General features: G+C 40.5%; 2 protein-coding genes across 2 annotated transcripts in view; one reads left to right on the forward strand and one right to left on the reverse strand.

Annotated features, from left to right (window-relative positions):
* The first annotated feature begins 906 nt into the window (after positions 1–906).
* Positions 907–20,714, forward strand: LOC138589237 (semaphorin-7A-like). Its single transcript, XM_069659471.1, has 14 exons — positions 907–1,024; positions 4,264–4,400; positions 6,610–6,669; positions 6,750–6,848; positions 6,935–7,043; positions 7,474–7,581; positions 7,849–7,991; positions 8,132–8,310; positions 8,852–8,960; positions 10,471–10,666; positions 11,859–11,974; positions 12,121–12,266; positions 14,375–14,442; positions 16,617–20,714. Exons 1-14 carry the CDS (start codon positions 922–924, stop codon positions 16,967–16,969), a joined length of 1,926 nt encoding a protein of 641 aa, XP_069515572.1. The 5' UTR covers positions 907–921; the 3' UTR covers positions 16,970–20,714.
* A 3,729-nt stretch (positions 20,715–24,443) lies between these two features.
* Positions 24,444–26,505, reverse strand: part of LOC138593447 (AT-rich interactive domain-containing protein 3B-like) — a 53,263-nt gene continuing 51,201 nt past the window's right edge. Inside the window, exons 7-9 of the mRNA XM_069664460.1 lie at positions 25,798–26,082; positions 25,469–25,558; positions 24,444–25,294 (exon numbers count right to left, since the gene is read on the reverse strand). Of these exons, the coding sequence (XP_069520561.1) occupies positions 25,104–25,294; positions 25,469–25,558; positions 25,798–26,082 (566 nt within the window). The 3' untranslated portion in view covers positions 24,444–25,103. The remainder of the gene's footprint in view (positions 25,295–25,468; positions 25,559–25,797; positions 26,083–26,505) is intronic.

Below are 26,505 nucleotides of genomic sequence, written 5' to 3' on the forward strand. Positions count from 1 at the left end.
TAATTCTTGTTCTCTATTAAGGATTTTGACACAGGATTACTCGAAAAGTACTCAGTAAAAGTACTCCATATTATTCATGCAAGTACTCTAGATAGTACTAAGTTCAGCAGTATATGTATCTTGAGCTACTTATGGAAAATAAGGTTTTTATTCCACATCAGAGTTGGGTGAAGTATCCTTATTCTTGCTCTCTGTTAAGGATTTTGACACAGGATTACTTGAAAAGTACTCAGTAAAAGTACTTCATATTATTCATGCAAATAGTCTAGGAAGTACTAAATTCAGCAGTATATGTATCTTGAGCTACTTATGGAAACAATGTTTTTGGGGTTTTTTCTCACGTCGTCTTTTACTTTGAAATCCAGAAGGATACCTTCGTGATACCTTCAGTTTATTACTGGGAATAATTACTGTAAAAGTATCGTATGTTTCATGGGTCTGATTGTGAGACCACAGTCTGCCCCAAATTCACTACCAGCAGCTCTTCAGAGCGGTTTCATTACGATTACCGTAAATGTTAGTGCATTTGCGCACTGGAAAAAAAAGGTGCGGCTGATTTGACCAAGGAAACGCGAACCACGGCTGGCTTGACCGCAGTCCGCTGCGTTTGATGTAATAGATTCTTTACTGGCTTTTTATTTCTGTCAGTCAGTTTGGCTATAGAAGGACAACTGACAATAATATACTGTAAGTTATAAGATCACCAGCCTCTGTATGGTATTAACAAAGCAGATGTAGCAATAAACAAAAGTAGGTAGAAATGATCACTACATGTAGATTCTTGAGCTGTAGCCTTAATTGCTGTAGCCTACGAATTAGCCAAAGTCAATCATCCAATGAGAGACCCGCCCCTCTCAGAGCAGATCCTGAAAGCGTTCACAGCTCAGTGACAAGCACAGCAGAGACTTTACAGACGGAGAGATGTGTCTCTTACTTTTATCCGTTTATATTTTATTTCCAAGCCTCTGTGGTTTGACAGAGGCGAACACAGCGCATTTACCGAGGATGATCATCCCAGACACAGGTTTGACATGTTTCGCTTTTTCTTTAACTTTAGACGTAGGCGACGAGTTTTGACTCAAAGCGATGAACGTCGTGTCAGGTTAAATGTTTAAAAGTGTGTGTGTGTGTGTGGGGGGGGGGTTATGTTGGAGGAATTTGAAGGCTTTTTAGAGATAAACTTTAGACAGAGGCTGGTAAAGTAGTGAGCGACATTATACAGAACAGACCAGCTGACTGCAGTTCCGAGGGATATTATCAGTGAGAGAAGTGCAGGTCTTACACTGATAAAAATAGTTCATGAATATCTAAACTAAGTGAATACATGTTTACACGCACGCTAAAGTTGTTAATAAGAATAGCTTCATGCCCTGTGATATTACAGACTTGAAAACATAATTTCAAATTGTAGCCCGTAGGTAATGTGGGCTTTATATTATTAAGAAACATTAACCACATGAATATTAGGGTAATGTCAACACTACCACACTGATCATTTAAAAATTATGTCCAGAGGACTAAGTGTGTGATAATCATGGCATTTTGACATTTGACATGTCACAGCAGCAAACACACAGCTGTAGTAAATAACATTAATGATGGCTGAATTCATTAAGCTGTTTTGGTGTCCGGTATTGTGCTCGTTAGCGTTATTAAGAACACCTGTGCTTTCCTGCTATAAGCCTACAGGTAAAAATGTCTGCTGTTAAAAAGTCATATAATGCATTGTGGCTTGTACATTGACACTGAGACCATTTTGCATTTTCACACGCTCACAGCGACACTGACTCAGCTATTTTTAAATTTGCTGATTAACCCACAATCTGACACTTTAAACCCTCATTTTACTGCAAGTTGACCCTCAGCAGTCCCTGTGAAAATGCTTCGTTTGTGTTTGAACAATATATGCTGCTAAAAATGAGAGCTTATAGTTGTTATGTGATAAGAAGAACAACACTGAAACTTGTTTTAATTTGGCATCAAATACATATAATGAAAATGGAAAAAACAAAAGTCAAACTGTGGCAATGATTGAAAGAACCTTTGATTGTTAAAGGAGTGAGTTCATCTTCCTCTCAGCCTGGTGTGTCTGCACAGGGATTGGCAGTTGTTGGTTGAACTGTAATTGAGTGATGGAAGAACTAATATTTATGAATTACATAATAGCATTGGGAATTACGGATCTTTAAAGGGAGCAGGATCTTATGGCTCAGTTCCTTTCCGAGAGTGGGTCATTTTTTTTCAGACTCGCAAACGTGTTTGCACTATATTCTCCTGTGTCAACACACGCATATTTAAAATTCGCCTAAATTACGGCTAAAATTACATCAACATTTAAAAGGAAACAGCAGAATAATGTAGGAACACTTAATCAACGTCTTTGATTTGCCAATAATTAATGTTACAACTCTGTATGACTACAGACATGTCAACAAAAAAACAACAAACGTTATAATGTTGCTCACTGTCGGCACTATGACATGATTTCGCTGCATGTGATCTAGTATAGCGGAGTTACAGTTGAAAAAAGCTGCCTTTGGTAATAAGGCAGAAAGGGGAGTGGATCTAGGGCAGCCCATGAAATTTGGGTACAACTATAAAAAGAACGTCTCTCACCTACGACTCAGTTCCTGTCGCTTACAACAAAGAGCCGTTCAAAAGAATTGGATCGTTCACAAACATCTCAACACGAATACATATATTGTGAGCATAGTTTGGCCTCTGCTGGCACCCTTACAGCTAGCTTACAAACAACACGTCTCAGTATAAACTTGTAGAAGGAAATTGATGCTAATGCTGCTAGCTTACTCAAATAACAAAAAACGGTCCACAAACTACTTAAATGGCAAACCTGAGCTCATTATATATATTCATTTAACAGACAACATCACAGAGAAAAGAGGGAGCATGTCTAAAGTCTTCAATTATTAAAAGTGCCTCCTGTCGTCAACTGGGATGCTAATTGCAGGGTTATGCTAGCCGTATTGGTGGCCTCTCGGAAGTCACTGTTTGTCTAAAACAAGGTCTAAGCTTAATCCAAAAGGCAGCTGGACTTGGTTGAAGTTCTTGAAGACGTTTCACCTCTCATCTAAAAGGCTTCTTCAGTTCTAACCTGTGGACGGAGCTAGAGATATGTCTCTGTAGGTCATTAGTATGCTAATAGATGTGTGTGTAATCAGGGGTGAGTAGTTAACCTGGGCCGTTGACCCAGTATCACTGAGAGTCGTTATTACCAAGTATCACGACTCTCAGTGATGCTGTAGGTCAAGGCTTCAACCGAGCCCATTTGCCTTTTGGATTAATCTTAGAATAACCATGACCTGGATGACTGAGAACCTTCACAGAGGCCAATTTGTTTTTTTGTCAGAGATGGATATAAGATATCTGTTGTGCAAACGATGATGACGACACAAAATTCCAATGTAATGTGATGCTGTACTGCAGTAAGTCTGCTAGAGGCATTATTAATCTAATTTATTAGAGGCACACAGACCAGTTCTTTAAGACATGACGCAACAAACAAGATATTTCTGTCGCAGCCAGGCACAGTCTTACCCAGACATTGTTCCTCTCTGTAGGGTCAGGGGTAGGTCTAGACAAGACATACCATTGAATGGCTAACATGAACATGAAGAGACAGCAGTCTCAACGAGGGAACTTTGTGGACATTTGTTCTAAATGTATTTTTATTGATTTTAATTTCAAGCTTATAATGTGAAATGTCGGACTAGACCAGATATCGTTCTTAAATATTTGCTCACGAAGCAAAGTACTGGAGGAGTTCAAGCTTTGAACAGGTTTTAGTGATAGATGTTAAATTATCACCAAATTTCTCACCTATAATCCATCCAGTAGTAATCGCTCAGCCAACTCTCATAATAATCCATCCAACAGCTGTTGAGACATTTCACTAGAACAGCTAGTTTGAATGTATGTTGGTGCTGGAGAAAAAAGTCTGGGTAATTTAGGTCAATGGGATCATCGTTTTAAATTCATGAGCACATGAGCATCCAAATATTGTCTTAATCCATCACGTTGTAGATGTTGAGATATTTTAATAAATAAGTAAAACTTTGATGTCAGAGTTAGAGCATCATCGTAGTCATAAAGATTCATTATTTTGGGACCAAGAATATCTGGACCAAATTTAAGACAGTTCAAAGTCGTCCACAAAAGAATGACATCTTGAGCTTGGCTAAAAACAGATGACATGGTTACTGTGTACTGTATTTAAACAAGCTGTGTACAATGTTCTCACTATAGACGCTTCAATGAAGAGGATACGTTTGCCTGGAGACCATCCATCTGCGCAGATTCTTCTGGAAGGAAAGCCAGACACTGTCACAGTTTTTGGACAAAACCACCTGATTTCACTCAACTTTCAAGATCCTCAGCAGGTAGTGAGTGTTTCTGACAGTGATGTACTACATAACTCACTTAAGGTAGATATCAAACTGCAGAAAGCGTGACTTTAAAATGAGTGGTGAAGTGCCCTTTTGGAGTGCTTGCATGTTTTGAACTGCCCGTTTGCTTGGCCCTCTGAAGTGCTGTTGGCAGAGATGTTGACTGATTGACTTCACATTCATACAAATAAACTAAAGACAGCTGCTACAGCACCAAACGTCACTAAGTTTTCGTGGTCACTCAAACTTCCAATCTACACATGTCCTCTAAATGTGGTGCAATATCACAGCCTTAAGGGAATATGATATTTTTTGGAATATAATCTTTACCCAAATTATTTGAGTATACTATGGCAAAACCCCCCACCCCCAAAAAACTTATTGAACTTGGTCCCCTTTAAAGAGATTTATGGTTTTAACTTACCTCCCAATATGTAGTTTGTTGTTATTGCCCCACCACATGGTGTTGTGGCAAAAAGTTCCACAAACTCTCTTATCTGCAACATAATTTCAATCTCCAATAGATATAGAATAGAAAATCTCTTAAAAATAGGTTATAAAACGTGGTTAAAAAACTCTTAAAAATCTTGTCAAAGTCTTCAAAAACTCAGACAAGCAAACACTAGAGACTGGCAGAATCTGATGCAAAAAGACTTTATTCCTGTATAAATACAAAGAAACAAACCCGAGTCCATCCGGATGAGACTGCCCACAGGTCAGCCGCTCGGGTCTTATATACTCTCCGCCCCTCCCTCGCTGGGCTTCAGCTTTCCCCAACACCTGTTGGAGCCCCCTCCTCGCTCTGGCTCTCTGCCCTCAGTTTGTTTCCTTTCAGTTTTGCCCGACCCATTTCCAACTTTTCCGCAGGACTCTTCCTCACTCCGGCCAATTAGGCACGTTCATGCACTGTACAACAGATAAGGGAGGGGCTGAGGGGGGACACCTGTTTTTCTTGGCCAGCTGCCCACCCTGCACCTGGTTTTTATACTGAGCCCAGCGAGTTTCTCAGCTTAGGATTCTATATTTAGAGTTTTAACACTTTAGATTATAAAAACTTATTATAAAACATTAGAATATAAACCCTTAACTATAAAACATTTGACTGTTAATCTTTAACTTTAAGACATTTGACTGTAAAACTTTACCTTTAAGGCTTTAGACTATGGGAAAGTTAACTTTAAGGCATTATAACTATAAAACTTTAACTTTAAGGCATTAAAACATTTAATTTATAAATCTTATGGGTATATAACTTCAACTCTAAAACATTTGATTATAAAGCTTCAAATTTTTTTCCAACATTCCCTCCTGTGGGACTGGAAAGTCACATACTAACAACTTTAAGTGATCATCAAGACGATTAATATCACTCATGACAAATGCATCCTTCAGGCAAAAGTTTTTTCAACAATGGCCAATTTGATCCAACTTAATACTGCATTTCTTTGGGGCATCAGCTATGAACTCATCAAGTGTGAAGTTGATCAGACAAAGTTGACGGACGGACAGACCGAGCCCCAATCCCAATCTCAACCCCAAAGCCTAAGCACTGAACCCTTAATGGTTTTAATGACGTCAGGCGTGCAGTGCGTGAGTCCGTTAGTCCGTGAGGGTTTGAGAAGTGCACAAACATCATGAATTGTCACACTGTCATGACATCAAACGTTGCCTGGAAACAACATGTGCCATTAAATTATAAGAAAAATAGCCGATCTCCAGGATGTAACTGTGTGTCTTACATTACAGTGTATGTAATATGTAATATTATAGCAAACTATCAAAGGTCAGAAAGGCGTTGTTGTTAATCCTTGGAGAATTTAACTGAAAAACAAACATCTCTAAAAACCACAAAAGTGATTAACTACATGTTGTCATTTACAGATAAACCTATTTGCTGTTCCGTCACCGTCCATGCTCGCTTTGTTTACGTTTAGATTTTTTTGTTCAAACTTTATTGAATACTACTTCAAGAACATTTAATGGGGGGACACGGAAAGTCCGCAATTTGGCATTGAAAAGTCTACATCAAAGCTGTCACGCACTTGGTGATCTGACAATGGGACATCACCAAGCACTCACGCACTTCGGACTCACGCGCAAGAAAGCGCTTCAAAGTCTGTGAGTCAGTGAGTGTGGAGATTGGGATTTGGCCAAAGATTCTCTCATTCATTGCTAAAAGTGATTTTCCTGCATGTGTCCTTCACAGACTCCTCAACAAAGAAAGGTGTCGTGGGAAGATTGCATCGGCAGAGGATCTTCACAAAAAGTGAGCAGCTAATGAACATGACAGCAGAACATTTGGTGGGTCAGATCTGATGACAATAAAAACTTGCTCTTGTCATGTAGGATTGCAACTACAACATCACTGTGGTCCACAAGAGGAAAGATGCCGACCTGGTGTTTGTGTGTGGAACTAACGGCAGGGAAACTTTCTGCTGTGACATGGTAGGACACTGCAGAGATGCACTGGATATAATGTCAAGAAACAATAAAAAAGATTTATTCTTAAAGGTCTGCTGTGTTTCTTGCAGAATGTATCAAGGCAGTTTCCCAACTGCAGCACCACTAGAAAGGTGAAGGGCATCCAGCAAAGCATCAGGGAGTTTACCATAAAGGAAGGTGAAGCGTCTGCACTTGTGGGTGAGTTTTTGAACATACAGGAAAGTTTTCTGTCCCTGCATATGAGTCTTTGCTTTCTTTGACTCACCAGTTTCCCTTAATGATTTCTCTATTCCTCAGAGGTAAGTTTGTCTTTGCTGAACATCTGAGCACTTTTGAGCACTGCTAACCTGCTTTACTAAATTCATCACCCTCTAATAATGTCTTCTTGTTCTTCACTAGCAATGCTTATCATGGGATTGTACTGGTGCTTCCTGCTTGTACCTACCTGTCCCTCTAGACTGTGATCAAAGTCTGTTCAGACACATGATGTCTCTCACCTGTCTCCCAGGTTTTGCCTATCAGTAAGCAGCTTTGCATGCTAACACTGACAAGAGAAACTGTAATATGAACATATTGTTGCTGTTATAATACCTTAAAAAGTTGTATTCATCGTGTTGTGTCTTTGCAGAGTCAGAGGCAGATGAAGATCTCTATATGACATACTCTGGATCTCAGATGTTTGTTGGCATCCACAAGTTTGGGACAAAATCAGTTGGACCAGCAAACCATAATAAAGGTATTTAAATGGAGATTATTCCACTTATTGTTGTTGTGCAATATATGGAACAGCAATATTTGTAATTTGTGAATGTGAGAAGTATGTGCCACGTTGTTTACGTGTTTACTATTTCTAATTAATCATACTATGGAGGCAGCTATGTGTGCAACATTTGAGTCTAAATTTCTCCAAGGGGACATCATATAGTATTGTAGTATATCGTACCGTACTGTATCGTATCGTACTGTAATGATCATACTGTATCTTTCTCTCTTCTGTCTTCAGAGCAGCACTTTGTGGGTTTGGTGCCCATCAGACAGCCAGACAATCCTTTGCAGGATAAAGTGTTTGGATTTTACAGGGAGAAAAACCAAGACACAGGCCTGTACAGTGGAATGTGGCTCCCCTTTGTCACCCAGGTTTGCATGGTAAGTCCTGCATAATTAAACAGCTTGCCCACAGTAACTGCTTTAAATCAAGAACTTTTAACCACCTCCATGTCATATACTAATGATAACATGTGCTTTATGAAGGAATGATTGATCATGTGGCTGCGTGTTGCTTCTAGGCAGACATTGGTGGTCCGAAGACACACATGCAGTATACATGGACGTCCCAGATGAACGCCAGGCTCTTCTGTGGAGACCCGGACAGCAGACAGCACTTCTCTGAGCTGGTAGATGTGGCTGCTGTTTATGCAGACCGGTGGCAGGATACCAAAGTTTATGGACTCTTCAGAAATGAATGGTACGTTTTTATTATCATTATCACTCAGGTAAAACCAGTTTGATGATGACTTGATACAGAGCTAGTTTCGAGTTCATCTCAAACCTTCATGACGTTCAGTGTAATCACTCTCAAGCATGAATTGCCTTGTGTTGTTTTCCTTGGACTCTTTCCAGCATCATTCAAGTCTCAGTGATGTCAGCTGAAACCCAGACTGTTGTTGTGTCTTCATATAAAAAGCAGAGTCATTATTGTGTGTTCCAATTTAACCAAACCAAAGTCACCACAAACCCTTGTGTGATGGGATTAAAGACTCTTAAGTTGACAAACAGGGCAAACTATTGTTGATTTATGTCTTTATTGTGCTGTGGAGACTAATGAAACAGAACTAGTTTCTTGCCTCACTGTGCTTCTGCTTCCTGTGCAGGCTTTTGGTGTAAAGTTGAGATCAGTTCCTCTTGCTAAATTTGTTTTCGCAAGCATGTCTAAAATCCGCTCTGACCTCTCACCAGTTCCTTGTTGCTACAGATGTCTGTGCTGACCTCTGTGTCTCTCTCTGCAGGGGGATGAGTGCTGTATGTGTCTACACCATGCACGATATTAACAAGGTCTTCACAAACTCCCCCTTTAAAGGCTACAGCACAGGGGCACAAAGAGAAAGGCCAAGACAGGTATGTGTACTTTAGATTGATCAGAGGTTAAAAATGTAGCACCTGATCTCACAAAACGATTCCTGGTAATGCTGCATTTGTTCAGAAAGTAGAAGATCTTATCATTCTTGTGTGATAAACGTGAAACAAAGTTTTTCTCTCAATAGTAACCAATGTTTTTTAAAGCCTCCTGCGAGTTTTCCACTAGCTCTACAGTCAACACAAAATAACTGCATTTATATTGCTCTCTTTTCATTATGTTTTCGGGCTCTCACAAGGGTCTGCACACACACACTCACCAACACACATGTATAGAGGCCCATAAGAGATGATTTATATTATATTATATTTGTAAAATTATATTTGTATTGGGTTGATATTTGACAGGTCCTAGTGGCCCTTGGGCTGGTTATTAACAGTTAAGCTTCTTTTGTGGCGTCTGTGAGGGACAGTAATATGATTCTGACGGTTGGTCTCTCACTCAGTCAGTGGAAGTGAAATGGAGGAAAAGCTACCTAAGAAACAAAGGAAACAGGATATAAGATGTATTTTCCAGACAGTAAGTAATCTCTATAAACAGAACAGGGTTCCGAGATTAGATTTGTATCAAAATGTTGTGTAAAAGCATTTTTCTGTTGCCCCCATCCTTGTTAATGTGATCCCTAATCTCAGAAATTAATACTTAAACCAGGTTGGTAAAAAGTCCACTTGGACTGTTGGATTTTGTAGCTAAAGGTCAAAGTAACATCACTTCCATTCAATTCCCATGAAAGAGATATCTCAACAATGCTGGGAGGGAATTCTGTTACAACTGCTTTATTTTAATGTTTTTTTATCTGATACATCGACCCATCCACGCTCCATAAGTTTACATGTTTTCCCCTCCGCCCCTCATGCACCTGATCATTCTGCTGCTGTTAGAAGAGTCAACTCACAATCAAATGCTCTGCAGAGAAACACAAAGACAGTGTTTTTTGCATAATTTATTCTATAAAATATTTGTATCAGAAAAGACTCTCTGGCAGAAAGCAATGTGCTATTTCATCCTTGGTTTGCCTTTATAAGATAGGACAGCTGAAGAGAGACAGAAGTGTGGGGAGGAGAGAGAGGGTGATGACAGCTCCAAATGATTGGAAGACTTGAATCGAACCTGCGATCAGTGCGTCGAGGACTGTGGCCTCTGTACATGGGGTGCCTGCTCTACCAACTGAGCTAAACCAGCGCCCTATATTACTTTTAATTAGATGAATGCAGCCAAACATAGAGATTTAAGACTACTTTAAGGTTATTTCACCAACTCAAAGCTAACAATAGCTATGTTTGCTAGCTGGCTACAGCTGATGAACAATGTTTGAGAGTCATTACATTTGACAAAACAGCTTTTTTTCAAAAAATAGTTACAATCTTGTACTGGAAATTTGCCTGTATTAATATTGTAAAGTGCATAGCTTATGGGCTGACAGCTTGACAGTAAAGCTTAACGCTGAGTCGGTGTGCATCCACTGCTAAAACATCTGCCTTTCTTCTTCAGTGTGTTCGTGACAGCACAGCGATCCCTTTATCCATCCTGAAGAAGATTGAAGAGAATTCAGAGATGGAGGATTGGGTCCGGCCTGTGGACGACTCTGATCCAATACTCTTTAATCGACACAGATACACTCACATCTACGTTGACCCTTCCCCGAACCAGGGCAACACTTCTCACCTGGTCCTGTTTCTGTCTCTACGTGAGTGATAGTCATTTGAATCTGGGAAGTGATGACCTGGAATAGTGAAGTGTACATTTGCGACATACACAGTTTGGTTCCTTAAATAGTTTATTACACTTGTGGGAAGCATTCAATAAACATACTTTATACACATTTAGGAGCCCTGTGCTGCAGATCTGGATACTGGTATCAAGCATCTGTTTGGAAACAAGGCCTGCAGATACTCACAGCAGAACAAGCGTGACTTATGTTAGCAAAGTGGGAACTCTGTACTGTACACCAGATTTAGCTCGACTTGGCCTTTCTACTGAGCACACAGCTTTTAGAGGCTAACATCATATCCTTCACTCCAAATGGCCTTTGGTTTGATTTGAGGTTTATTGCCATTTTGTAATAGAAATGCATCATGTGGAAATGTCAGTTTGTTTTACCTCATGACTCTTACTGACTTAGCTGGAACACATAAATCATCCTTTGACACATCAACCACAATGATTCCAAAACCATAGCTGCACATGGGAACAGATCCAACCTACCCTTGAGTCTCTGAGTGGATGTTACACATAGCTGACCTGGTTAACGTAGCATGATAGCATTAGAACTGTTCACACAGCGATACCAAGCATGGACAGTACGCCAAAGTCATCTCACAGACAATCACACTGTTATGGCTCATGGTTAACTTTCGGACAGCGTGATGGGAATTAAATATTTGAACAGTGAAGTTGAGATACAAAGAGATACAGTACTGTCTATTTCAGCTACTTAAAGTTCAAAAGTCTAGCTGTGGTTATAAAAGTGTTTTATTTGGATGTTGAAGTTTAACCAAATGTGACTGTCAGCTGCTAACTCATGCTTCTCTTTCATGACACTGTTAGAAATATGCTGAATCAGTCCATCGTGAGCATCATTATAGAGGTTGATGCTCCCATTGTAACTCAACACTGTGGAGCCCATTAAAAAAGGTTCTCACATATTTACTTCAGAACGTGTAAACCTTACTTACAGTTAATAGTACAGTAATAGATATGCTGAAGAACTTGTCTGAAGAAGAGTATCTAAACTATTTTTTATCCAAACATTTGAGAGGCTCAGCTGGATGGGTCATATGATGTGAAGAAACATGAGGTATGAGAGTGGGAGTGGAGTGGGGTGTGCTCTGGCAGGTTTGAGTATTGACTCATCACTTCCTGTCTGTGTTACTTTACAGACAATGGAGGAATCCATAAAGTGATGCAAAACCAAATGGAGACATTTGTCATCGCGGAGTACCGACCCTTTAACCACGGCACCCACCTCCTCAGCCTCACCCTGCAGCCCTCCACTGTGAGTAACACTGCCTACACAACTATTCCTCCTACATAGACATGGAAGAGTTCATTCATAAAGCAGATTTTTTTATAGTGGTAGCTCTACATACTCACTAATGGTTTTGTATAATAAGAAGACCTCTGTGCTGTGTTCTCTTGCAGAGGAAGCTCTATGTAAACTCCAGAAATGAACTGGTCCAGTTGGATGTTGCAAATTGTGCCCAGTATGGAGACAGATGTGAGGACTGTGTGTTAGCCAGAGACCCCTACTGCGGCTGGGAAAAACCCAGCTGCGTCCCTCAGACACCGTAAGACAACAGTTTACACATACATTTTCATTTCACTCATAAATGATTACATGTAGTGGCCTAATGCCGCATCACTGAGTCGGAGGTCGTTTGTCCAACTTCAGTGTGTTCAGGAGCTTTAAGTGACGCTACAAAGAAGATGTGTTGCATATTATTGGTCACACCACATGAATGCAGGGCATGTAATTGGATGCTAACTAAAACATTGCTCCATAATCAAAACCTCCACAGAGTACCACTAACACAGATGGGTTCATTGTGTCACAACAATGGTCTCTTGTTAAAGTGAATGTCACCATTCATCAGCCTTGTGTTGTAATGTAGCATAAATTGCTAAAGATGATTAACTGCGAACTGCGTCTGACTTCACTTCCAGTATGAAGCAACTCTGGTTCCCTCCAGGTACACCAGGTGTGAATATGAGCGTGAATGGTTGTCGGTCTCAGCTCTGTGATTGACTGGCGATCAGTCCAGTGTGTGCCCCAGCTCTCGCCCAATGACAGCTGGGATAGGCTCCGGCCCCCTGCGGCCCTGAACAGGATGAGTGGCAGAGTTAATGGATGGATTAGTTTAGTCATTCTTTAGCAGAATAATTTGAGTGAATAATGAGTTTAGAGGAGTTGGGATTGGTTTTAGATGTCTCTTATGATGTTTTTATGGATACGTGTCTTTATATGCAGTATGAAGAGTAGAAAGGTTGAATATACATAGATCCTTTCTAAACCTCTTTATAACACCTAAGCTGACGAATGCTTAAGGATTAAGGTAACTACAGTAACTTAATTTTCTGTCTTATAAACAGTCAGTTAATTTAATTTCTGGTCCCTTTTAAACACAAATGAATATCTTATGAACTCTGCCTCTGAATCTGTTTAACACAGGATTTTCCCTGAAACAAATGATCCCTCTCATATGATCTCTCTTCACATGCTACAGTTTGCACAAGAACTTGTTTGTGTGATTCTAAGGTAACAGCTCATGGCTGGTGGTGGAGCGTGGAACATCACATGAACGTCATGAGTTGGGACTTTCTTTTTTACTTATATCAAGGCTCATTTGATTGCTGCTGCTGAAAACCAGCAACAGACAGTAGCTCATACTTTTTACATCTCATTTGGTGTTTTTTTCAGTTTGAAGAAATGTTCCGGAAATATGTGATACAGAAAAAAAAGACCCTCCTCTCTCTTGAAGATATAAAAATAAACTTGCTTCCTGTGCAGCACCCCCGGCTGTGAGCAAAGGTCTCATCAACTCTGATGATTAAAGCTGTCGTCATAACAACAAAACTTCCTTATTTTAATCAGAACTTTTTCAATCATTGTGAATTTTTTTGCTTAAAACACAACTGTGTTCCTCTAAGAATTATACTTTGAGAGTTCTGTTACTGAGTAAAGCATACCCCTTTCCCTTTCTGTAGTAAAGTTCGCCACTGCAACAGATAAAATTTATCACAGTAGGTGGAGGAAATGAGAGTGATACTACTCATACATGAGGAGAAGATGACTAATTTAGGCCTGAGTGTGTGTGGCCAAGGGGAGGCGAGTAATATCGAGTGATAGAGCCCCTGAGAGCATGGTAAAACCTTTGATATTTGATGAACCTTTTATTATGTGGTCTTTGTGACTTCTAGTGAAAGCCCCAAACATTGAAACTATGTAAAACACATCACTGAGAACAGCACCGTATGCAGATGACTGAAATGAATGAGTAACTTTAGTTTCATGGAAGCTGTTTGGGTTTTTGTTTCTTGACATATCTAGGTGCATTCACAAATTGATGGGAAAATGGGACTGGCATGGACTGGAGGGTTTATCTATTGAGTCTGTTGTGTGTGACTTAAAGCTGGTTAAAGTTTCAAGTAATCCTAGTTTGCAAACTCAAACACTACATTTTATTTTATACTGGTGTGGAACCTTTTGACCTCTAGTGAAAAATCTCCAACTCTCAAAAGTTGATAAACATGGGAATCTACCTGAAAATGTACTTCTGAGAACAGTTCTCGAGAAAAAATGCTGCAATTAAATGTCAAGTTTTACTTTCACTTTGCAAACACTAACAGTCTCTTTAATGAACTCACAGCCTAACTCTCGTCTTCTCTCCTCTTACAGTAAAGCACTGCAGGATGTGGCACAAGGGAACCCTGCTACCTGTCAAAAAGTTGTTAATGCTGAACGAGGTATGATGTTATTTATTACCTTACTCAGACCAAACAATTAGAGATGTATTCCCATCAACAGCTGAGAAGTTTTACATACTTTATATGGTGTGATCAAACAAGAAGTTGTTCTGTAATCAGGTCATCAAAGAGCACGCAGGGCTGTTGGTTTTGTCACACTTAGCTTCTGTATTTAGATCAGTTTAACCAATGTGTTTTTGGCTCTAACACCTGTTTAAACTGGGACAGTGATGTCAAAACAAGCTTATCCTCAGCTGAACTGCAGCCCTTAGCGATGGGCTGTATACCGGTTTACCGTCACTGGTGTCACGTTCTGCCATGATATTGATTTTGCAATACCGGGATAAACACAAATGTTTTGGTTTTCGTTCACGTTTTCTATAACTTATCTACAGGAAAGGTCCATCTGATATCACACAGTGCATCTCTTCCACAGAGCACACAGAGACCTGATGCTCTGCATGCAGAGAGCGTGTGTGTCATTTGCCTGTAAACATGCGCCTGACACTGCAGTGTCGTATATGATGTCGGCAAGGATGTCTGAATCAGACACGAGTCGGCTTTTTGGTAAAGGTGTCCTCGATATTAGCGGAACCTCGCCCCGGTGCTGTTTAACGCTGTGGCCACATGAATGCAGCGTTCACGGTGCAGAGGTGTTGTGGAGTGTTTCCTTTTAGCGCCTTCACCTGCTGCACACACACGGCATGAGGTTGTGCCCTTGGCAACAGGAAGTAGGATGTGTGAGTTCCTGTCACGGGGCTGCTCACGCTGATTAAACATACTATTGAAAACTGTTAGAAACGGTAGATGAAAGTTACCCAGCTGCAGCCCACAAATCTATTTGTAGTCGCTGAACCAAGTGTGGTAAAAGTAGGAGGGGTGTAAAATAGAAAAAAAATAGACTTTAAAGTCCCAAATAATATTACGTAAAATTGATAATTGTTCATATGTACATGTAAACACATTTATATGTTCCCTTACATTGGCAATAGAGCAAAAGGAGCTAGAATCATGGTGTGAGTAGACTTCCTTTTCATTTTGTAATACCGCAATATAATACAGATACTGCCAAAAGGAAAATGAATATGAATAGATATAAATTTTAGGTCATATCGCCCACCCCTACTATAAACCTATATAAAAGACCCAGACATTTCAAGTGAAGTCAGTAGCTCTGCCCCATCAGTCCTTGCTCCATCCTATTATACTGTAACTTCTCTCTGCAGCATCTCTCTGAATCCCAAGAATCAGGTTGAATTTCCTCGAGTTTTTCTCTCAAAAGCCCCAACCCCTCACATTATAGTCATTACATCACATCTTTTATAATAAGGAACAGTACTTGTCATCTGTCTTTGCGTGTCTATTACTGATTTGATTCTTACTCTCTTATCATACCAGAAGCTTCAAATGATGTGTGTAACTTGCAAAGAAATCACTCTGCAACTTCCTAGTAGCATGCGGTATCTTTCTCCGCATGCAACGAGGTTTTGACCTCATGCAACACTCATCCAGTGAATGTTGCCCTAGATATCTCATCTATGGTACAACCTTATGCTGCAGTTTTAACAGCTTCAAACTGTCTGACAGAAATCCTATTTCACACCCCACTTTGCAATACCTTTTATTTAAAAAAAAAAACATAAGGAAGGATGTACCACAGGGCTCAGCTTGAGGTACCATATTTACAATCCTTGTATACTCCCATATGCTGATGATACAGTTCTCTATTCTTATAGTCCCCCTAATTCTGTGACACACTCATTACTCATTAAAATTGTTGCACTATACAAATATGTTGTTAGAGTGATTAACCTGTTTATATTACACCCATCCCACTCTCCTCACCATCTCACTTATCTTTCAGTAGTTGACAAGTTAACTTTTAGTAGTAACTAGCCTCACTACTGGACAAAAGTGCACCCTGGGCTTCCTGTTCCACTCAGCCACTAGTTTGCTCCTAAAAAAAATATGTTAAATGTGTTAAAAATATTTTTGTGTTTCTTGACCATGGTGACTTAATTGCAAACTGAAGGAGGATAAAGGCACGTAGCCCAGATGTTTGCTACGCTCTAATTAGAAAAGTAAACCTTCTTGGTGAAATACACCTTAAGTAAATAAAACAAAATAAACATACGTCTTTGAGCTAAACAAACTTTCTTGTGTTCTTCTCTTAGTGGGTAAACAATTGGTGATGTCAGTTTCGGTTAAAGATGATGGCAGCATCCCGCTCCCCTCCGAGTCCAAGTACTTCCTCCAGTGCCTGGTGTCGTCCCTTCATGCAGAGTACACCTGGCATCACCCTGAGGGTTCCACCTCCTGCAGCTCGAAGGAGCAGCAGTGCCTTCTTCTGATCGACAGCATGGGTCCCAAGCAGGATGGAAATTACAAATGTGTGTCAGAGGAGAAGGGATACAGCAAGGTGGTGGCAGAGTACAGACTGAGGCTGGAGAGCAGGGCGGCAGGCCATTCATCAAGTCTACTGGTGTGGGTTTGTCTAATGGCGGCGCTGTTAGTCATGAGTAAATAACATGATATTAGTATAATGGTGATAAATGACGATGTTGACTGATCGCCCCACTTTCAGTAGTGAGGGCTGAAACATTATGACCCAAACAAAAATCCTTTATTTGATTCCAATTTGTTTTTGTCAACACAAATCCAAAAAATTTCCTGTAATATATCCAAGAAAGAAAATGTTACTTTACTTGTAACATTAGTGTAAACTTCTCAACGTGTCAGACTCAGTTTAAAGTGCTGTGGTCATTGTGAAATGAAAACATTGTTTAAGGGCCTGTGTCCACTAACAGCATTCTTTGCGCTGGCAGCTCCCACAACCTCAATTTCAGAGCGCTTCCCACCGTTGTTACTGTTGCTAGCTTACGAGCTTAAATTGACTGGCAGAACTTCCGCTTCTCTTGGTAGTGACCGTTAAGTCAGTTAAATTGCTCTGTATGCTTAATATTTGCTTTTATTGAAGGAAATTCTTACAAAGAAAACATAAAAGCAATGTAAAGGTATCATGTCCTGGCATTAGCAGCAGCTCTACACCTGGAAATTGTACCCTCGAAAAAAGGAAATGATAAGCTTCTCCTCTGCCATTGTTGTTGACAAAGTTGGTATCAAAAGTCCCGCCCCTTTTTGATTTTGATTGGTCGGTGAGGGAGCAGCGGCATGGATGAGCATTGTGTTTTTGCACGCTGAGGACGCTGAGCGCTGAAAGCCCAAACTGCACTGGTCTGTTTCGAAAAAAGCTGCCAGTGGAAAAAACGCTGTTACTGGACACAGCCCCTGAATCTTGCAAACAATTTGCTTTAATAATTATAAAAATCTAAATTGCTTTAATTTATATTCTACATAATAAGCCTTCAATTTAATGTTTAAAATAGTGATTGTGATTATAATAGTAATCATTCCGTTCTTACGCCATTTCAATGCAAAACTTGTCACAGCTGGGTGCCCTGATTCATGCTTCATTCACATACAGTCACAGAGCCAAAGACTGAAGAATAAAGTTAAAAACACAACTTGTTTGGGACATCAGGAAAGTTTAACAAATACACTTAGTAAGACATTACAAAACTAGGTGTAGTGGGAAGCATCTTTTGAACCCAGTGACTCTTTAACAGATTAGATTTTTACCCAGTGATCGTGTTTCATTTCAGTTCTTTCGACATGCTATCTGCAATCGTTTCCTTTTAATGTGAAATTCCGTCCGAACAGAGGCTGCCATAGCTGAAATTTCCGATCTTGCATACTACCTCATTGCGTGATGGGCTTTAACTTACAACAGACTGTTTCTGTCCGTAACGCCGAGCTGTCCTTTTTTCAGCCATGTCTATTTATGTGTTATCTGTGAGGTGTGAATCTGATTAGAGACTGGAAAGACTGTGTTTCGTATGGTTAAATGTTTCAGCTTACACAAATATAGACAGTGTTTGTCAACCAATGACTGTATATATAGATGGATGACTCCTCTCCATCTGCTCTCACTCTGTGAAATTGAAGCCGAAATAGCCCTCGTGATGAGCGCCGCCATCTTGTGATGGTGGCGTCCTTTGGAGCCAGAGTTGCGCTGTAGAGATCAGCGGGTGGAGCCGCCGTAGCCACTTCCGCTAACCAAAACATACACTTAACTCTCAGAAAAAAAACAGCAGATCCTGCCTGGCGGCATATTTAACAGCATCTTGTGTTGGTCTGAAGCAGACGTTCACAGATATGTGAACTTCAATGACTGTAGTGCATCAAATAACTAATTAAAAATAAACTTGTCAGAAAAATGAACACTTGGACGTAAATCAGCATGATAACAACTAACTATAATGACAGAAACCATGTTTGAGAAAAATGTATTTGACTATTTTGGTTTTAAAGTTTGACTATAAAACCCAAATTAAAAAAAAGTATAGGATTTATGACCTATCCTGCAGCCAGTCAGCAGGGGGCGATAGAGATAGTTTGGCTTCACTTTTAGGGAGCTGTCATGTCATCCATGTTTATATGCAGTCTATGTTGTCAACACCAAACCCCTTCCACCTCTATGTTCTAACTCTGTTGCTTTAAGCACCTTATGTTCAGGAAGTTTTAGCACTTTATATTTTGCACAAAAGTGTTTGAATGATAGTGTGATAGTTGTTGTCTTTAAAGGGTCCTTTCACCAACGTCACAGGCATCTTTAACTTGTTATATCTTACATTCAGTGTTCTGTGTTGAGCTATGAATCTGATCCAAAAAGGTTGGATGAGTGGTTTAAACTTGCTGTTATGCAAATATAGAAAGTATCACTGAAATTTAAATTACTTTCTTGTCGCCCTTGTTTGCCTAGAGTTATTAAATTATCAGAATAATGACAAAAATATTGTTGCACTAAAAACTCTCTCAAAATCTCATTGATCTCTAAAATTAAGACTTTCCAATCTACCCAAATTACAGGCAATACAAACATGTATCCTCACTTTCAATAGCTTGCATTTAGCGGGGCCAGATCTATGTTTTAGATATCAACATCTGCATCTATGCTGAATAAGTGTACGTAAATTCAGATGTAAGGCTTTGAATATTGTCCAGATGTCTCCCTGTTGCAGATGTTCATATTTAACTGTAGAGACTCTAAGTTATTGAGTGTCTTTGAATGCAACTGCTACCTTTCCAGTGCTAGTAACCATTTTTGCTACCATGCCTGTGCAGGACTGCAGTGATTGAGCATCAAAAGTTGTTGATGTTGATGCAGTTGATTAATATATTAATATATTAATATATTAATATATTTTTAAATAAATTATTACACTGCCATGTTTTTAATGTTTTCCTAAATGATCTGTAGCATTTCACTTCTGATCTGTACATACTGCATCTTTGCAATGTTGAGATTTATTTTTATAACGTTACAAATTATAATATTATAACAAGTATTTCTTCATGTGTACAGTTCCTCTTTCATAGATGCAAATGTGTCTTCTTCCTGCAGTTTACTGTAATTGTTTTGCATTTAGCTGTAAATGAAGCGTCACACACACCTCCATGCTTCCTCAAACACTGCCAAAGGCAGCTTTCATGTTGCAGTAGTTGTAGAAACTACTGTCAAACTCTGTTCTTAACTCGCAAGAATGAAGCAGAAAATGTGTGTGTAATCTTGGACAGTGATCTTAATTTTGAAAGTTATATCAATTTAATTACTAGATCAGCCTTTTACCATCTAAAAACGTCTCAAAAGTCAGACGCTGATAATTAATACATGCATTTATAACAAGTAGGCTAGACGACTGTAATGGTCTATTCACCCTCCTCCCAAAATCAGCTGTCCAGCTTATACAATTAATTCAAAATGCGGCTGCACGAATGTTTGTGCAAAGCTTTAAACGGCTTTGCTCCTCAGTATATGACAGACATGCTTATCAGGTACAAACCAGCTAGAACTCTCTCGACCACAGGCAGCGTTTTTTTTTTTTGACCATACCACGTACACACTCCAAAGCAGGGGAGTCTGCTTTCAGTATTTATGCTCAAAGACGATTGATCGCCCTGCCTGAGGTCCTGAGATGAGCCCCAACACTGAACACTTTTAAGGGCGTTTTTTTTAATCAGTTTAAAACGTGTGTGTGTGTGTGTGCAGATGTATCTCTATGTGTGGTGAGCGTGACTTTTTTTAAATTTTATTTTCTTCTGCTCTGAATTTTGTACGATTTGGATTTTCACTTTTGTGATAATGATTGCCTGTCTAGCACATTGTGTTGCCCTGTGTATGAAATGTGTACCATAAATACAGTCTGACTTCACTTCACTTTGTGGTACAGTCGAAACAGAGAACGGTCGGATGTGAGGAAAACTTTTTCACAACTTGCATTGTGACATTTCCCTCAGAGGGGAAGCTGTCACACGATCACACATGAGAAATGTTCCTATTTAAACCGAGGTACTTCCTAAAGGCAGCTTGTCTCGTTGTAAACCCTTGAGTGACATGCTGTGGAAAAACCAAATGACAGAATTACAAGAACTAAGCCCGGAGTATTTGTTGTAAAGCAACTTGAAGAACCTGTGATGCAGAAAGCTGCTTGTGTGTGTAACACAGGAAGACCACTTACAATGATGTGAAAACGTTTCGCTGAGCGTTTTATCTCGTGTTGCAGAAAGCAGAAGCGGAGTGTGAGCACTCGATAAGGCGGCTACATATGAGTCACACCCAGAGGCCGGATGACACTCCAGAGAACAAATGAAACACACACACGAGGACATAAGATATAAAGTAAAACTTTATCATGACATACAAGTTTAAAGCCCTGAGAACCATATCTTTATATTACTAATATGAACAAAACTGAATGTGTGAAAACCACTTTGGAAAAGTGCTCCTCTTAAATACAATCAGCACAAACCAGTTTTTACAAGCATTCATGTGTTTTGTCCTATTTTTTGTTTGCTTTAATCAAAGAGAAAACTATAATATCAGTAATATCATTATTATCATGTCCATAATAATAATAACAGTACAAAAATATGCACAAACCCCACAGTTGAATTAATATACGGAGCATTGTACAAGCCAAAAACAACAACATAAAATTGATAAATGAGGTATTCGATAACCACTTGCATATGCGCCTGTTTTTACACAGATCAGGTTAGTGTTTAAACAATTTAAAACTGAATTAACTCCAAAATCATCTGAGAGACAAAAGGTTCTGCAGACTTCCAACTTCACAGCTTCCTGAGTGACGAGACCTCGCCTGCAGTTACTGACGACAAAAATACAACACCAGAACCAAAGAAGCATTCAGCCAAGTGACCGCGGCTTCGGTCAGTGCTCGTCCCTCAATGCAGCTTCAAACATCCAACATCGCAACAGTGACTGCAGCCCACTGCCCTGAGGTATTGTGGTATGACGAGGTAGGGGCGGTCTCTAATACACACACACACACACACACACACTCATACACACAGCAGGTCAGGTGGCAGGAGCCTGGAGGTCAGAGAGGTGATCAGAGTTGTTGATTTGAAGCACAGGGATCCAGCGATCGGAAAACTTTGCGGGCTGGTAATTCACTTCCTCTCTCTGATCTCTGAGCAACAAAGTGTCCTTTAACAGCAGAAGACGGCTGTGGGTGTAATGGGCAGTTGCCAGTGAACATAATGGGAGGCTAATGCCGGAGAGAACATACCCCATCAAAGTAAAGGTTTATAAATGTTTGATTGTTTGACCAAGAACGTCCTCGTACTTCGATGTAATGGACATGATGTTTGGCGCCACCTGCAGCATCTTAATTGTAATACAAGTCTATGAACTGTAGGTGCGTTACCTGCAACTCGCACTGTATGTACTGAACCTGCTTGCACACACACACTCACACAAACACACACACAAATACAAAGGCAGTGAAGCTACACTATCAAACAGTCATTGCTTAGACTAAGCAGATGAAACAGAAAGCTTGGACTTAGAAACAACAAATGTTTTAGTAACACAGCCTAAATGATAAAGCTCCTCCGTCACTAAAAACAAGGTCCACCAGGAAAAAAAAGAAAAAACAAATAAATAGCAAAACTCAGCTGTTAACAGCATTAATAACAACTGATGTCTAACGTCTGATTGAATTGCTCACCAAAATAAATGTGATTACTCTCCAAAGGATTAAACTTGAAGACTTTTTTTCCCAGCCAGCGGAGTAGTGAAACCTGCACTGGCCGGATCTCACCAGCAACTACTTTAAGGCAGCATCTACAGTTCTCACCTTTATAAAATACAGTTATGTGTCATACAGGATTGTGAAGGGTTTATCCAAAAGAACTCGCGGCGCCGTCCTCAAAGTCCTCGAACCCTCAGCTGTGATCTGCACTTTAAAAACCTGACACAGAATGGCTAAAATACAGTCTAATAAAAGCGTCAAGGCTGCCCACCGGAGATAACACTGGGCTTTGAGAGGTCTCTAAACACTTAAAATGCCTCACATTCAACACACATAAAGCTAGAAAAGTCTTTTTTAACCTTTGTGGTATTTCAAAAATGCTAAAAATGTACTTTAAAGGGAAAAAGATACCTTACAATTTGCGGGATAATCTGTCTGCTTCCAGATTATCAGGAAGTGGGTGTTCTTACTAAAGAGGCCAGACTTGTAGGCCTCTGTTCACACTGGGTGTTGTATTAAAATTATAAGTGGCCTTAAGTGTACAAGATTCAATTAGAGAGACAGCTCAGTATCTGGGCTGCTTCTCTGGATAACAAGAATTAAACATCTTTTAGGTAAAACATCACATTTTTAGTCCTTAAATCCAATTTCAACCTACTTTTTTCCTCTTTACTTTTCAATAATGAAGTCATGCCTTTAAAAGCAAAACAAGGGGACTTTACCTCACCTACAAATATTCTCTTTTGCTTTAGGGAAAAACTCAAAACCAGATTGAATGACGTTACATTTTCGCAGTCCGTAGAAGAACTGCCTCGCTGTGCGCCACAGCAGGTGTGTGCAGGATTGTACGAGGGATCAATCAAGAGGAGCGACCTGGCTAGTCTTTGGTATCTAGCTGTGCAATAACCAGAAGATTAAGGTGTTGAATCACTGGTCACATGATTGTACACATGCATATCATTTCGCCACTGCCGTGAAAGAAGACGTGTTAGCTGCGATGTAAGTTTTCGGTAATGTAAGGTTAACATGGTCGTTATTTTTTTTTTGACTCCTGCGACCTTGAAACCTGTCAACAACCCTACAAATCTACACGTGTCAGTGAGGACTATTCTTTTCCTCTTCCCTGAAAAAAATGCAGATATATATATCACTCTTCTCAGACAACAACTTGAGAAAAAAAAAAAAAAGAAAGAAAAAGAAAAACGGAAGCAAGCATAAAACACGATCTACAAGTAAATATGGGAGGAGAGAGAGAACAAGCCCGTCCTCGTTCTGTTTGTCCCCTTAAACCCAGCAGCACTGAGTCGGTGCGTTCAGGTTCAGTTCCAGTTAGGGGAGGAGTTCCACCGCGGGCCGGGGCGTCAAGTCTCGATGGCTTTGCAGCCGTATGAGGTATGTAGTGTCGCTCTCCTCTTTGGGAGAGCCTGATGAGGTACTCTTGAACAGTCATGTAGACTTGTGCATTCTTCAGGTATGACTCCTTTTTAATCCTTTAAATTAACAGTGATTCCTTGCAGTCGTCACATTGTTTCCTGAGAGAGAGAGACGCCCCCCGGAGCAGAGAGGCCTGTATGAGAACTGTCTATCGACGATGACGCAGTCAGACTGATGTGATTCTGCACTACCTCCTTTGTGCGCTACATGTTAATGGACAGCTTGTGCGGACCAGCAATAAGTTAAATTCCATCCCGTGCATTGCTAATGAGTTTGGTGAAATCACGTCCATATCAGGAGGTTTTGTACATCGTTAACCGTCCTATCGCTTTAATGGACTTCACATAATCTGAACTGAGGGCGTAGTTGTGAAATCAGGTATTTAATGTGCTGATCTACAGCGCCTGATCACTCGCCACTCTGAGTTCAGTAAGAGTTTACTGCGTGTAAGAGAAACCTGAGCGGCCCGAGTCACTACTAGGTGGGAGCTCTGTACATGAGGTTCCACTGGTGAGAGTTACCCGACTTCCCCTGATTGCAACTAGGTCAAAAAGAATACAAAAATAAAGTTGATTCAGGTTAAATATACTACAGCTCCTGAGGTAAAGACACCACTGCAGGTTACTTGATTTGAGGTATGTAAAAAGAGAAAAACTAAAAATAAAATCATTCTAAAACACAAAATCAAAAAGACAACAAAATGGCAACAAACAAACAAAATGTCCTAAGATAAAACTTTTCAAGTTCAGTTGTGACTACACCTGTCAGTGGGTTTTGGCTGAGCTGATTGTGTTTAGCATGTTGATTAGCAAGTGTGTGTGTGTGTGTGTCGCTTGTGTCTATGTGTAACTGTGTGTGTGTTTGTAGTGTACGTGTGTGTGTGTTTGTGTGTTTAATAAAATGCATAGCTGTGCGTTTGGGCACGTGTTGTCGTATAATATTCTCGGGCTCTGTGTTCATGATTGGACAGCCAAGAGGTTGACAGGGTTGATGAGGTATTTGTTGTGCAACAGTTCGTTATTCTTATCGGTTTCTCATTGTACTGTATTTTCTTTGCTGGGCCTCCCGGTGGAAGAGAGGCCTGAGGAGCAGGTACAGAGGGCAGCCGAGTTAGGGAGACCCGCTGGGGGGCTCAGCCGAGCTGGGACCCTTGGAGGAGGAGGAGGACGAGGGGCTGAGGGTCTGAGCCAGGGGTCCAGAGAAGCCAAAGCTAGAGCTGGTTCCAGCAGGAGAGGCTGAGGCAGCAGCAGCCGACACAGCGGGCCCCGGGGCCCCTCCAGACTTCTGGGCAAACAGGGTTCCTGCGGGGCAACAGGAGACATCATTACCATGGTGCCTTTATGACTACAGGGGTAAAGGTTTCATGTTTAGGTACCAAAATGACCGAAATAACCTGAGACAGAAATCACAGGTGAGAAAGTGACATATGTTAATATATGATGTGTAGGACTGAATAACCCCTCTCCGTTACAAACCTGAGTAGATTGTGCCATTGACCTCCACTGAGACAGTGATGCTGGCATTCCCATTGGTGGAGATGCTCAGAGACATGTCCTGCTGCTTCTCTTCTGAGGAAGCACAAACAACAGTGTGTAAAGGATTATTTAGTAGTAGTATTAGTAGTAGTAGTAGTAGTATTCTTGTGACATATTATTTTCTCCGGACATGTAACTGACTTAAAAACACAGGAAGTCAGATGTTGGTTCATGCGGTTCATGTGGCACATCTTGTAAAGTACACACACTGAATTTGCATCATTTCCACTCTCTCTTTAACAGCACTTGAGAAACTTGGCAGCACTGACCTCTGGTGGTGATGGTGGGGGCTCCCAGGCGCAGGTTCATGGGCATTTGGGAAGCCATGGCCAGCAGGTTGTGCTGGAAAGCCTGCTGCATCAGACGCTGCTGCTCCTCTGCCAGGCGGGCCATCTTCCTCTCCGGCCCCTCTCCTACTCCGGTCTCCAGCTTTTCTCTCAGCTGCTCCAGCGTGGCGGCTCTGGCCAAACCAGCAACCTGCTGCTGACCCAGGGCCAGGGCCATGGAGGGTCTGCCCGCCATGATGGAGGGGGTCAGATCATCTGGAAGAGAGGGAAGCAGAGGATTAGGGGAGAATTGGATCATTTTTAGTAGATACAGTTGAAACATTTAGCAAGATTTTAAAAGTTTCCAAATCAAAGAATGTTAAGGCAGCTTCTCCCACACACACAAACATGACAAACACTGACTGTCTCCTCACTACTGGAGCAGGATGAGTCCACGAGAGAGCATCAGGGAGAGGATCATCAATGTAAAAGCCAAATGCATCTATTTTGGTGCAACTAGCTCCACAGTTTTGAATGGTGTAGGATTCTGCTCATCTGCAATGAGCGCAAAAGCGGAGTGCTTGCAGGTATGCAGGCATGTAAGATGTGGAATAGATTTTTTTTTTGTTTGAAATGAAATTACTGGACAAATTTATTACAGACCAGTTTTTTGTTTGTCTTAGCCTTTAAATTCATGATTATTGTCTGGAT

This window comes from Semicossyphus pulcher, unplaced genomic scaffold (genome assembly GCF_022749685.1).
Source record: "Semicossyphus pulcher isolate SPU_LCO1_2020_fin unplaced genomic scaffold, fSemPul1.0.p SCAF_1, whole genome shotgun sequence".
Taxonomy (NCBI): Eukaryota; Metazoa; Chordata; class Actinopteri; order Labriformes; family Labridae; genus Semicossyphus; species Semicossyphus pulcher.